At 35.8% G+C, this 14,544-nt stretch overlaps 1 protein-coding gene across 4 annotated transcripts in view; it reads right to left on the bottom strand.

The window, feature by feature from the left end:
- The window catches only part of LOC121375224 (microtubule-associated protein RP/EB family member 3-like), a 49,683-nt gene that overhangs the window by 9,152 nt on the left and 25,987 nt on the right, over positions 1–14,544 (bottom strand). For 3 of the 4 annotated variants that reach the window (XM_041502541.1, XM_041502542.1, XM_041502539.1), the window contains exons 5-6: positions 8,339–8,558; positions 2,036–2,142 (exon numbers count right to left, since the gene is read on the bottom strand). In XM_041502541.1, coding sequence (XP_041358475.1) covers positions 2,036–2,142; positions 8,339–8,558 — 327 coding nt within the window. Of the gene's footprint in view, positions 1–2,035; positions 2,143–8,338; positions 8,559–13,096; positions 13,204–14,544 lie in introns of all 4 variants that reach the window. The other variant, XM_041502540.1, reaches the window with a different exon arrangement.

The following is a 14,544-nucleotide window of genomic DNA, read 5'->3' as shown; positions in this document are numbered from 1 at the left end:
CTAAGAATACAACTAGACTGGTAGTCTTGTAAATTATTATTATCGACAAAGGTTCTTTTTTATTTGAAGACCCTTTTGAAACCATTTTAGAGGACAGTGATTGTCTTCAACCTGACTGGGTTTTCGTGAGCTTTACCTTTAAAATAAATGGTGCATGACAGAAATATTAGAAATAAGAAAAAAAGAAAGAAATGTTTTATTTAACGACCCACTTCAAAACATTTTATTTACGGTTATATGTTGTCAGACATATGGTTAAGGACCACACAGATATTGAGAGAGGAAACCTGCTGTCGCCACTATTTGGGCTACTCTTTTCAATTAGCAGCAAGGAATCTTTTATATGCACCATCCCACTGGGGATCGATCCCAGACCTACCTCGCATCGAGCGAGTGCTTTACCACTGGGCTACATCCCGCCCCCTTATTAGAAATAAGAGACTATTGATCAATCCTCAGTGGCTTTGTATTAAATTAAAAGTCTGTGAAAGTTTAATTAAAATTAATCAAAATCCCCATCATGATATTCATCATACATTAAAATGCTTTTATCATCACATCAGTGGACAATGTACTGCTTTTTATACTCAGAACTTCATTTTATGTCAGTGGACAAAGTGTAACGTCATTCACGTAACATCCGTCACATACAATTGTCATAATTTTCCGTATACGTTTAGTTTTGAGCTGAATTGTAATTGGCAGTCTTCTATAGCCATGTTACCTTTACTCCAAGGGCAAACATTGATTTGTACAATTTAAAGCCGCACACCCTAGTTCCATCCAGCGAAAATAAATTATAATTTGGTTAATTTACAAACCTTTAACACACTTAGATCACGTTTTTATCAAATGGAGTGAAAAAGCAGGTTTTATATCTTTAAATACCATGGGAATCCCCATGTCCCAATTGCTTGAAATAATTTTGAAAGTTAGTATTCTGAGGTCACCGGTAGATGTCGCTCGAAACACAACAATGCCTACGTCATGACAAATTTCACAGACTTGGGGTGCGTTCCTTTCACCTCTCCTGGACATGTTCCAACTGTTCTGTCCTGGTTGTATTCCCTCTCCAGATATCGTAAGACTTAGCAAAATTATTGGTTTTAAGGGTTTGTAACGTTTTGTATTGAGACACTTACTTGTCTGAACTTTATTGTTACTGAAAATGTTCACGAACTGTGAAGAAAAATCTCACAAATGAACAACAACAAATCGGATGTTGATTGCGCGAACTGTGCACGAGAAAACAAACCAAACCAAAATGATAACGGTCACGTGGTATACCAACGTCTGTGACATTGAAATGGAAATATCCCCTCTAAAAATAGATTAGACTGTGTCTGCTCAACAGTTTTTTCTCAGAGGCCCGTGCCATTTTATGAAATACGAAAAATGCATTTTGTGGTATTACAAAAACCAGGATTACCAGGATTACCAAAAAACACTTCAGGTGAATGGAAATCTATATTCTAAATAATAAACGGTAAGTAAAGTGCAATTTTATTTGTGAAAAAATGGGTTTAATAGCGAAAAACAACGCCTTAATGGTTAACAACTAGCCGTAACTAGGGTGTGTCCCTTTAACTTTAAGGGTTTCACACAATTTGGAAATGAAATTAGTTGCTTTTTACCCATGTCCTTTTCAAGTAACGTCTGTCAAGCACATATTTCTGATTACTCACCAAGCTATAAATATTTCTAGACACTTCACAGATAATGAGAAAAGAAACTTCCTGCTGCCACACAATGGGCTACTCTTTCTGATAGGCAACATGGGATCTTTTACATGTAGCATTTCACAGACAGGATAGTACATACCACAGGATTTTTGGTACACCAGGTGTGAAGTACTGCCTAAAATTAGAAATTGCCCAATGAGCCCACAGATAGGGATTGATCCTAGACAGACCATGCATCAGGCTGGGGCTTTACCACCGAATATTGTCCCGGCCCCTAGATGGCTAGGATGTGTGTTGCAAAACCCCACAATTGATAATACAGTAATCAAATTGAATATACATAAGTAACGAACCTCGTTTTCAAGTTCCCTGATTTTCATTGAATCTCCACCACCTCCTGTGTTGTTGAGAACTCTGGAGGTCGGACCCGGGGGATTTCGCTGAGTTGTTTTCGTTTGCACTGCAAAACAATATTTCAATATTCAGAATATGTCAAAACAATGGTATTCAGAATATGTCAAAACACAAACTAAAATTAGAATTACTTTTATATTTATATTAGTTATACACAATATCTTGTAGCTGCACTAGTATTGTTTGCAATTTTATTCAAGCTGACATTCATGAAAGATATTTATTTGAGGTAAAATGTGTATATAAAAACTAATTAACTTCTTTCTTTTCTTTTTTTTTAGAATGTTTTCCCCTTTTCTATTGTATTATTTTTTTAACAATGTCAACCTTTAAAACTCCTCAAGATATCATTGTTTTTTGACAATGTCAACCTTTAAAAGTCCCCAAGATCATATTTTGTTCCCTAAAAAAATAAATGATCCAATGTTTGCCTGTTTCAGAAAGAAATGTTTTATTTAACGACGCACTCAACACATTTTGTTTACGGTTATATGGCATCAGATATATGGTTAAAGGAGACCGGACACCAAAAGACATGTAGTGTGTAATGGATTAAGTTAGCGTCAAAGACCGCATTACTCTAACGCCTGGCTCGCTGCGAGGCACCGGTCAGCTGCGCGTCTTAGATTTGGGGTAAAAACAGAAGTGGGCGGGATTATGCATAGATCTGAACGAAAGCGAGGCAATACGTTATCGGTGAGAGTTACCAAGCAATACCGGTACACGTGTTGATTCTTTGGTTGTGCCTTTTAGTCGTCTTTTGGGTTTTTTTATCTCCAGGTTTATCGGAAATTTAATTTACAAGATAATTAGTGTTATTATATACTTTCGACGTAATTATATGCGACCGGCCTCGGTGGCGTCGTGGCAGGCCATCGGTCTACAGGCTGGTAGGTACTGGGTTCGGATCCCAGTCGAGGCATGGGATTTTTAATCCAGATACCGACTCCAAACCCTGAGTGAGTGCTCCGCAAGGCTCAATGGGTAGGTGTGAACCACTTGCACCGACCAGTGATCCATAACTGGTTCAACAAAGGCCATAGTTTGTGCTATCCTGTCTGTGGGAAGCGCAAATAAAAGATCCCTTGCTGCTAATCGGAAGAGTAGCCCATGTAGTGCCGACAGCGGGTTTCCTCTCAAAATCTGTGTGGTCCTTAACCATATGTCTGACGCCATATAACCGTAAATAAAATGTGTTGAGTGGGTTGTTAAATAAAACATTTCTTTCTTTCGTAATTATATGATGGTTAACTGCGCAGTATTTAACTGCAACAGTAAGAGCAATGCATCCCAAGAAACAGCCAACATCACGAAAGTTGTTTTAAAACATGGACGAATTATTGTCGTCGAATGGGCTTTACACCAACTAAATACAGCAGGTTATGGTACATTTACAATGTGAAAATTAAAACAAGTATGTACTTAAGATATACATTAAATAAAGGTATTGCAATTTGTTCACATACGAATATTTAAACTTCACATTTATTTACCTATAATTACCAAATTAATTTTCACCGACAGCCCATAACGACTCCATACTAACGTCTCTTGATCTAGTTGGTTTGTTAACCTCATAATAAAACACCTTCAAAACGTGAATTATTACGTTAGTTAACAAAGTTTATCGTCAGTTCAGTATATTTTCATTAAAATTAAAATGCTAACACTTGTGGCAGGAACAACATTATGTACTCTGGCCAGAAGGAATGATGGTTAAATAATTTTAAAGCTAGTGTCGATTATTAAAGCATAATAAAATTGTACTTTTCAATGCTTTCTGTATGTCATATTAAAAATACTCTACACCAAATAATTATTTTAATACCTACCCTGGGTTTCTGCCAGAGGGTGCGGAGGGTAAACCTATATGTATGTACTAAAAAATCTCAGAAATTAATGGGGGCACGGGGGGCATTGACAGACTGGGTATTGGTTACAATGGCAAAAATTAATGTGATAAAGAAAAGCTCACAAGTGGGGACTTATTCCAATATATAACAAATGTGTTTTATGTCAGTATGTGGAGCAAACTACCTGAAACAGTTGGTTTGAAATCATGATTACAAAATCATAAAGATAAAAGGAAGTGGGGGGGGGGAGAGAGAGATACAGTCTTTAGTTAGGGATACAAACTAGATTTTTTATCTTTATATCATCTTTATTTATGCAAAGTAGTGAACATTTAAAACATACATTTTCTTCCTAGAGTGTGTGATGAGAACAAGCCCCTAGGCCCGCCCCTCCCCAGTTCCTACGGGCCTGTTGTATTTTATATAAATAAATGCAAAAACTACATAATAATATTGTCAATAAGATATCAGTTGTAAAGTGATTGTCAGTATGTGGCAACAGTATATTTTCCAACATTTCTGTGTTTCTGTACCCGGTTGTGGACAGTTTCGGCAGAATGGTAACACATTTTCTTAATAATTAAAAATACACGGTTTAACCAAACACATTAAAACTTGGAGGGTAACTAGTTAAGAGAACCAAGTTTTTTGTTAAATTATTATATCTTGCTTTGGTGAGGAGGGGACGCTTTTTGCAAATTTGTGAAATCGGCCTCTGGAATATCCACCGACGTGTCATATTTACATCTATGCTGAACAAGATTTATGATGAAATATTATTACATTTTGTGTGCTTTTCTTCTAATTAGGTCCATTTGCTTCAGTTTACATTAAAAATGTCATAAAAAATTATGTTTAAAAAAATGCTTGTATGCTAGTCTATGACCGTGTGGCTTCCTCGTCTTCGTCGGTAGTTGATTCATCAAAATTTTCGTCTAAGACAACATTTCCAGGATTAGGGACAAAGTCTCTGATAAGTGGTTCAAACTGATACGGTTTGATGCCATTAGCACAAGCTGGACACAATTCTTCGTCACTCGAATCGCTAAGTTCGTCCATGCTGCTTGGTAGTTTCTTCAGTTTTCCTCTCATCGATGACGTCACGGGTCTAGCTCATCAATTGTCGACAGTTTCCGGCAAACATTGGAGATCGGCGGAAAAAAATCCCCAACCAAGACTGGCACGCTTAACTTAGTCAATAAGGGGAGCGCGGTAGTTGCGTGTTGTGGTTTATGACGGCAAACAATTCATTATGCCGTATATATGATTTGGTGTCTGGTCTCCTTTAAGGACCACACATATTTTGAGAGGAAACCTGCTGTCGCCACTACATGGGCTACTCTTTCCGATTAGCAGCAAGGGATCTTTTATTTGCGCTTCCCACAGGCAGGATAGCACAAACCATGGCCTTTGTTGAACCAGTTATGGACCACTGGTCGGTGCAAGTGGTTTACACCTACCCATTGAGCCTTGCGGAGCACTCACTCAGGGTTTGGAGTCGGTATCTGGATTAAAAATTCCATGCCTTGACTGGGATCCGAACCCAGTACCTACCAGCCTGTAGACTGATGGCCTAACCCCGACGCCGGTGCCTGTTTCAGAGTAAGACTCATTAAAGAAAAAAATCCAGGTTAACTATAAATAAAAACCTCATCTGACAATGCTAGTTAAACTTTATTGTGTTTTATCCGAAGCCTTATGGGAATAACTGGGCCAATGTGACATAATAGGATAGGTCGGTTGCCTGGCAAATACAACCGAGAAACAATGACTTACTACGATACTGCAATATATATGTATTATTAAAAGTTACCAATACAGCATTTCATTCATTCATTCTTCATTCACTCATTCATTTATCCATCCATCCATCCACTAATTCATTCATCCAAAACTGAAACATTTGATCAGGAAAAATAACATTTTTAACAATCTAATGTAATGTCACAATTAACATGCACTATAGCAACAAAGTTGACACCTAATAGACAATCTTTATTTTTGTGCTGGGGTGTCAGTTAAACATCCATCCATCCATCCATCCATTCATTCATAACAACGAAGATTAACTTATCTCGTTTTAGTGACCACGAGAGATTAAAAAAAATTTAAGTGAAAGGTTAAGAAAACGTGTACACAGCTGCCTGGCCACGCTGCTGGTGGCATCTGTCCTCTACATCAGACCTGTTGACACGACAAACATTCCATGGTCCAGGTGACTAACAAACGGTTGACAGATACCACACAGGTGACCTACAACTTGTCTACAAGTTGTACATGCAGGTTTGCCATGTTCTTCAGGAGGATTACGACAGTCCAACAATTAAACATATAGATTCTGGAGTGCAATTCAGTCAAACACACTGGCAGTATCTCATAACATTATTTTTTTTTTTTTTTAATTATTAAAATATCCCTCTGGAAATAATAATTTTAGTGATATGTATAAATGTGTCTTATAGATTTCTGCCCCCCCCCCCCCCCCCCCCAGTCTTTTAGAGGGTAGGAGTGTGGGTAGGCAAAGCAGAGGACACGCAAATCCCCCAAATCTGATTTGGCAAACTTAAGATTTCAGTAGTTAAATGTATTACAGGTTTTACCACTTCCTGTACATACTGAGAATAAAGCACAATGTTTTATTTTTATTTCTATACACTTAGGTCTGATCCAGACACCCAAGAACATGAATACTTTCACTTGTCTAAGTATGTTAAAATGAATGACATGATAATACTGTCGACCTAAAATGTCCAAACTATCAATGACAAGTGCACTGCAGTGCAGTATGACTCATCAGTTACTTATCTGTAAAGAAAGCTGGCCCACCAGTCTACTGGATGTATGCCTGCAACGGCTGTGATATCCATTTAAACTAAAAGCTGAAAAGATCTTGAAACAGCTGGAAATTTTATACGCGTACATTACTTAAACAGTGTTTTTCTTTTTGTTTTGTTTTGGGTTTTTTATAAATTTATTTATTTATTTGTTATTATTATTATTTTTAATTTTTTTATTTTAATTTTAATTTTAAATTATTTTTTTTTGGGGGGGGGGGGATTATATTTTTGCAGCACTTTAGATCACATCAAATCTACTTTGTAAATATTATTTTATGCAATGGGTAAACAATCTTTTATCCATGGCATGTTCTATATGTGTATGACTGTGGTTTCTAATAAACAGTTAAAGACTGTTTGTTTTGATTTACAGCACCACCAGAGCACACTGATCAGTTAATCATTGGCTTCTGGATGTCGAACATGTGATAAGTCTTATACACACTGTCTTTCAGAAGAAACCCACTACAGGATAGTATATGATATCTCACAGTATTTGATGCACTAGCTGTGAGGCACTGGTTGCAACTGGACAAAACAAAATAAAAAATCAACAACACCAATGGCTTCACCAAGACATTTTGATCCTGCAACCTAAGCAGAGAGAGAGAGAGCTGACGAGAGAGGAGACCTAAGCACAGAGACGAGCAATAGAGTAAGAGATGAGAGAGAGAGAGGAGAGAGCCAGAGAGAGAGAGAGAGAGAGAGAGAGAGAGATGGAGAGAGAGAGAGAGAGAGAGAGAGAGAGAGAGAGAGAGAGAGAGAGAGAGAGAGAGCAATTTGTTCAGTATCACATTGATCACCATTCACTTCAGATCTCAATACACAATTTTAAAACTCTCACACAGTATTTGCTAATTAACTTTCAAATTGATTAATCATTCATATTGCTAATCAACATTCTGAAAATTAACTATTCCCTGAAGCCGAGTGCTACACTGACTAAGCTAAACCATGACCCGATCTCAGAGTTAAAGTTTATTTTCTTTAACGACACCACTAGAGCACACTGATTTATTAATCATAGGCTATTGGATGTCAAACATTTGGTAATTTTTTTCATATAGTCTTAGAGAAAAAATTTCATTACATTTTTTTGATTAGTAACAAGGGATCTTTAATCAATAATATGAACTAACCATCCCATGGCCTTTGATGGTTGTATTAAACCAAATAACTTCCGGCTGGGTCAAAGTTCGAGGTGCACTGAACTTGTGATAGAGAAGTTAACACCACAATTCCTGTGATTAGTGGTAAATGTGAGTGTGTTGGTTGTAAAAAGCATTAAGTTTCATATGAGCAAAAAATGTCTTATGCTTGAAACATGTATAGGGTACCTGTAAAAAAAAAAAGTACTTAAATTTTGTGCAAAACCATGGGTGTTGGAAAAAAACATCTGGTTATACTGAAAATGAGCCATGAAAGGTACTATTTTCTTCAGTTAATACTTTGAGAGAGAGAGAGAGAGAGAGAGAGAGAGAGAGAGAGAGAGAGAGAGAGAGAGAGAGAGAGAGAGGAGGAGAGAGAGAGAGAGAGAGCAAGAGCTACTTACTTGTTGATTTCGGTGAGGGTCTTGTGTTAGCTGGCGGTGCTCGTTGGTGGGGTTTGTTCATGACCGACTTGGTGGTCCCTCCAACCTGAATTCCATCCCTCATCTGCAGGGCATCGTATTCCTGGCCCTGATAGTTTGCGTCAAAGAACTTTTTAAACCACTGAACAAACTCAAAATTGTCCTGAAACTTTCCCTTGACAAGTTTTTCCACTGGCACCACCTAGGCAATTACACAAGACAAGATAAGACATGTTAATGGAGTTTTTCTTCTTCTATTTTAAAATTTACTTTTAGATTCTTTGATGATGAAGATGAAAGTAATTGTTTAATGACACATGAGCACATTTCAAATTATAGTCAACATGTGTCTTAACATACTTTCAAATACCATTAAAAATTCCTAATTTAAATTTAAATATGTATAAAAACCTTTTACAGTGCTTTTACTATTTTTCAGTGTGGCTTAGATTGTTTTATTAGCCAAAACATACATTTTTTGGCAATAATTGAACAACAAATAAACACATGCCAAATGACGCCATCAACTCTGTAATATTAATAGAAATGTTAATTTCCAAAGTCCATGGTCTTATATGGCAATACTCATGAGTATTAAAACTGTATTTTTTGTCACATCTGCAACAAACATTGTCACAAAACAGAAAGATCTGGGGATTGTAAACCACAGCATAATTAAAATACATGTTAGTGTAAGTGATAAGAGAAAAGAAGTGTTTGAGTACACCTCAGCACATTTTAAACTATGGTTATTTGCTGTCAATCCATCTTCATAAATCAAGGCTAATATTCGTTCCTCGTATTCAGCCTTGATACATGTATTCAAGATTACTGATATCCACTACTAGAGCCCTCTATTGGAAGAAAATTTGTAACACCGATTATGTCCCTTACACGATGACATCGCTGACCAATCACAGCATCGGTAACATGTGACAATCTTGAAAGCAATATCAAAAATTAACCGCCGGACGCTGACATCTTTGTTTACAATAACAAGGGAATCTATAAGGAACGTTGCGATTCGTTGCAAACAGATCTCATCGCATCCAATGAAAGTTAAGCATTTTGTGGCACGATTTCTTGACGACATGTATCAAGGCTGAATACGAGGAACGAATATTAGCCTTGATTTATGAAGATGCTGTCAATCCTGCTGGTGTAGATAGTGAGAGAAAACCATCACCTAGGCAACCCTTACTGAATAGCAGCAGAAATGTTTTTAATGCACTTTGCCACAGACAGGACAACACGAACCACAGCCTTTGATATACCAGTCGTGTGGCACTGGTTGGGACACCGAAAAGCCCAACAGATACCCCAGGGGTGACCTATGACCTGTCACAACTCAGTATAATAGTCTATCACTGAGCTACATCCATCCCCCTATATAGTAACTGTAATAGTACAAGTGATAACATTAATGCCATTAATTGTAAAGTTAGAGAATTAGTAGGTTAACATGCTGACGGAAACAACAACCCAAACCCAAAGTGCAGACAACATGAATCCAGTGAAATAACATAACACGAAGATATTATTAGAAACCAATGCATGTAGATAGACATTACAATGTACATGCAATTTTCCGTTACAACATTCTTATATGGGTAGTTAAAGAGGATGGACAGAATTACGTTGAATGGAATTATGGGATACATTCAATGACAATACTGGCCCTGTCGGTTTGTTACAGAATACCCTGTGCTGTGAACAGAAAGTCAACAGCCTACATGTAAAAAAACACAAACTTACCATGGTAGGCGACAATTTTGTCGACAATAACTTCCAACATTCTTTGAAGAATGCAAATGCAAAAATCTGGGACTATGATGTATGTACCTGTTACAACACATGTATCCATATCTATTATATAATTGATTTACATGGAACTGATTTTATGATATTCAGCAAATTAGGTTACAAATCTATTTGTTCATATTCAAAATTATTTTTGGGGGTCATCAAAACATTTATTAGTTAATGCTTGGGCCTTATTATTTTGAAATGCTGAGTGATTTTTTGAAATGTTCTAGAAACAGAAGTAGGTATTAATAACAGATCATATCTTCTGAATATTAGAGATTCACTGTCAAGATTACAATAATTAATGCCAGGGCCAGAAGTTGGTTGCTGGGTATAAAATGTAGCAGATGATACATTTATTATTACTTATATGCAGGAATACGATGGTTGCTTTATATTGCACTAGCCATCATACATGTATTTATTGAACATTTTATTACACAAATAGGAGAGAGAGAAATGTCTAACAACACCAAAGCACAAAGTTTAATCAGCAGTTTTCAGTGTCAACATTGATATCTGCGACATTTAGAACAAACAGGCTGTCATCACGTAGGCTATTTATATCATCAATTAGCATTAACAGTTTGTTTACATCCCTGATAGGAAACGCAGTCTTTGCCAGAAGAGTAAAGTGTTAACTTCTGTTCCATTCCACATGTGCCTGATATGAAGTTTTAGGAGAATGGCAAATTGATCACTTTGCAATAGAAAATTTTAATAAACTTTACTTGGAACTGCATGTGATTACTCACCTAGCACTATTATCTTCAGGTCGCCGTGAGTTTGCTCATGGTAAAAACTAACATCACCATATTTGCATATATACTAGTAGTTATAAACTTGTCTGCAGTCAGTAAATACAGCCACCTACTATCACAAACAGCTTCCTACTTTCAAAGACCCTGATGATATAACCTGATATAATTCCAGAATTACTTCTTGTTTTTTTAAAACAGTAATAGAAAGCTCTGAATTAAAAGATTTATAATTTACATCACAAGTGAAAGCACATGCATATATAAGATACCATTTGAGCTTCCTTTATATTTTTGCTTTAGAAAACAATGGTGCTAAACAATACTCTATACATTGCTTAATTAGTGGCTATTAGTATTACATAAGGTAAGTTTTCATACTTGATGCGGCCTCGGTGGTGTCGTTGTTAAGCCATCGGACATAAGGCTGGTAGGTACAGGGTTCGTAGCCCGGTACTGGCTCCCACCCAGAGCAAGTTTTAACGACTCGGTGGTTAGGTGTAAGACTACACCCTCTTCTCTCTCACTAACCACTAACAACTAAACATCTGTCCTGGACAGATAGCCCAGATAGCTGAGGTGTGTGCCCAGGAGAGCGTGCTTGAACCTTAATTGGATATCAACACGAAAATAAGTTGAAATTAAGTTAATTCCTTTATATCTTTGCTTAGGAAAAGAATGGTGCTAAACAATGCTCTATACATTGCTTAATAAGTGGCTATATCAAAGTATTACAAAAGGTAGGTCGTGTAACTTGATGCAGGAAATCAGAATAAATACCTGCCATTGTCATGTGGCTACTCTTACTGTTTAGTAACAAGAGGTTTTAATATGCACTTCCCCTAGGACAAGGCCAGCACATGCCTTTGATATATATCAGTTCTGGATCACTGGTTTTATGCCACTGTTCAGTCATAAAACTACTTGGAAGGATTAATATCAGAATTATGATTCATCAAACCATGACAACAATATTCTGTGAGGATACCTTTGTTATACTGTGAAAACAAAGAATTAAATCAAAAGCAAACAGATGAACAGACAGATAATAATACAATAGTCACCTTGTTTTAATTCATATGTAAGTGTATTAAAATGCTTATATATGCAATACAAACAATAGTCAGTGCCATGACTTAAAATAACCAACTTCCCTTGGGATACCAGACAGCAAAGGCTCTATGCAAAGGTATACGAGAACATATATGTTGTAGCTTATTTACGTACTTTATAACCTAGTCTGTCCCATCCTCCTACAAACATGTTTTTTGTAAATAATTTCAGTTTTGTTAGATATAAGAAGAAAAGTAAAATTGTTTTGGAAATAACAAAAAAATACTATTTTTGTGTCCAATTTAGAAAACAATCAGCTCAGAAATAAATAACTTGTAGTAAATTCCATAGCATGAAAAAAAAGGCCATCCCCATGGGACGGATAGTTAAATAAGCAATGAAATGTTAATATCTATTTGGATTCTTTCCCCGTTCCAACTATTCTCTACCATGGTAAAGATTGGGACACAGCAACGTTTCTGAACACAGTTCTAACCTAGTTTTAATAAACAAAAGTCTGGATAGACTTAACTGTGTTAGACATAGAATTAAAATAAGTTTTGAAAATGGTACATATCTCAATGCATAACACATAAACATATGCATATTAATAAGTATAGTATGGTAGAGTTTATTTTAAAAAATAAATCACTCTATCCATATCACCTACATCAGCAAGTAGTTCTTTCAAATGTCTCTTGTTGAGAATGTAAAATTTATTATTATTATTTTTTTAATAGAAACTGTATAAGAACCTGTAACAAAAAAGTTGAACGAATATATATAATATATTGCTGAAACAAGCACTTTTCACCTTTTTTACTTTCTAGTGTAATTTTATAAGAATGTTAGAAACAATATGACAACTACATTTCCTACTGCTAACAAAGAAAACAATTTAAAAACAAAAGAGTATATTATAAGCTGAAGCAATTTGGACTACACAGTTACAAAGAATCATTGAGGAAAGGTATATCAAAGGTTGGAAGCAAAGAAGAAAGCAAATTGGGAAAAAAAAAAAAAAAAAAAAAAAAAATCTGCGTGGAAGAAAAACACAAAAAGACACACGTTACATGTTGTAAAAATCGACCACAAACGCAGCACCTAGATGAGCGGAACTCACCTTGTCGACACCTAGTTTAGCGAAAGCTGCCTGTAGTGTCTTGAAATTGTTTATGTACTCGTGTTCTAATTTCGTATTGAATTTTAACTTTTTCAATTGTACTGAACCTGCAAGAATTAAAAAACACAATGTACTACTAATGATGGGCACGTCACACCTAACTGGGCTTGGTTAGTGGTAGTGGTGGTGGTGGTTGTTTGTTGTTTTTATTGTGGACTGAAAATGCAACAGCATGCTGGTGCAGTCTCAATGATGTCACTTCGGTTTGCAGAACAGGGACTTACAAGAGAGCCGCAACTGCTTGGAGAAGAAGAAAATGAAAAACAAACCAATTCTGAGCTAAAATTAAATATATTTTCCTTTTCACTTAACAATCAAACAAGTTGCATGATTTGCACTGAATTTATGTGTGCACGCATGTGTGCGTATATATGTATATATATATATATATATATATATACATATGTGTATAAAGGGAAAACGTGTGTGTGTGTGTGTGTGTAAAAAACATGTTTTATAAAACATAGACATTTATCAATCTGGATATTTAGAAAAAAAAGAAACTTTAGAGAATTAATTTGTGGTTTTTTTACTCCAGAATGGGGAAGTCACAACATGTTGCATAACTATGCATTATTCAGGTAAACTATGAGCCATATGTAATTATTCCAGGAAAAAATGACTTAGGGATATATGCAAAATTTATAACATGGGAGTCCTCATTGAGTGGGGGGAGGGGGAGTCTTTTCTTTTCCCCCACACTGTATCTGTAATGCACACATCAATATTAGTAGGCTTACCACGTACATTACTTGAGGTGTGACCTATATGAGTATCACTGGCCATACAAATGTTAATTTTATGTTTTATCGTGCAACACAAACATGTATATTTTTTTCACATGCTTACAATGTAGTATATTTTTATTTTTAATCTTTTATGTATTTTTATATCTAATCATGCAAAAACAATCTCATTGGTTTGTGTTTCATTTTCACACAAAACTATCCTCTTCAAAAAAAAAAAAAAAAGCAAAGGTCTAAAAATTGTAATCAAAGAATTATTATTATTATTTTTAAACTGTTGAACTGTGTTAAGACAAACAAATAATGCTCAATATTTTGAAGAGAACAGGACTTTGTGTTCAATTTTAAAAAGACAATAGTGCTGTCATATAACATATACATGTATGTAGGTCAACTGACTGAAGTGCTATAAGCAACCTCTGTGTATTGTCATCACATTGTAACAGCTCAGTTAAATAAAACTGACTTGTACACAGAATCCATGTGTGTACATTAACTAAAAAAATTACATTTAGTTTATTGAACATTTTAAACACTCCTCTGTGAAGGCACACAGGTGAAGCAAAACAGATTTTACTTATATACAAATATATTTGCACCCCTTTCCCACCACACTCTTTTTCAGTTAGATATTAGATAAAC

The sequence above is a fragment of the Gigantopelta aegis genome, chromosome 6 (genome assembly GCF_016097555.1).
Source record: "Gigantopelta aegis isolate Gae_Host chromosome 6, Gae_host_genome, whole genome shotgun sequence".
NCBI classification, from domain to species: domain Eukaryota; kingdom Metazoa; phylum Mollusca; class Gastropoda; order Neomphalida; family Peltospiridae; genus Gigantopelta; species Gigantopelta aegis.
The sequence above is the reverse complement of the archived record's forward strand: the minus strand, read 5'-3'. Positions and strand labels throughout refer to the sequence as shown.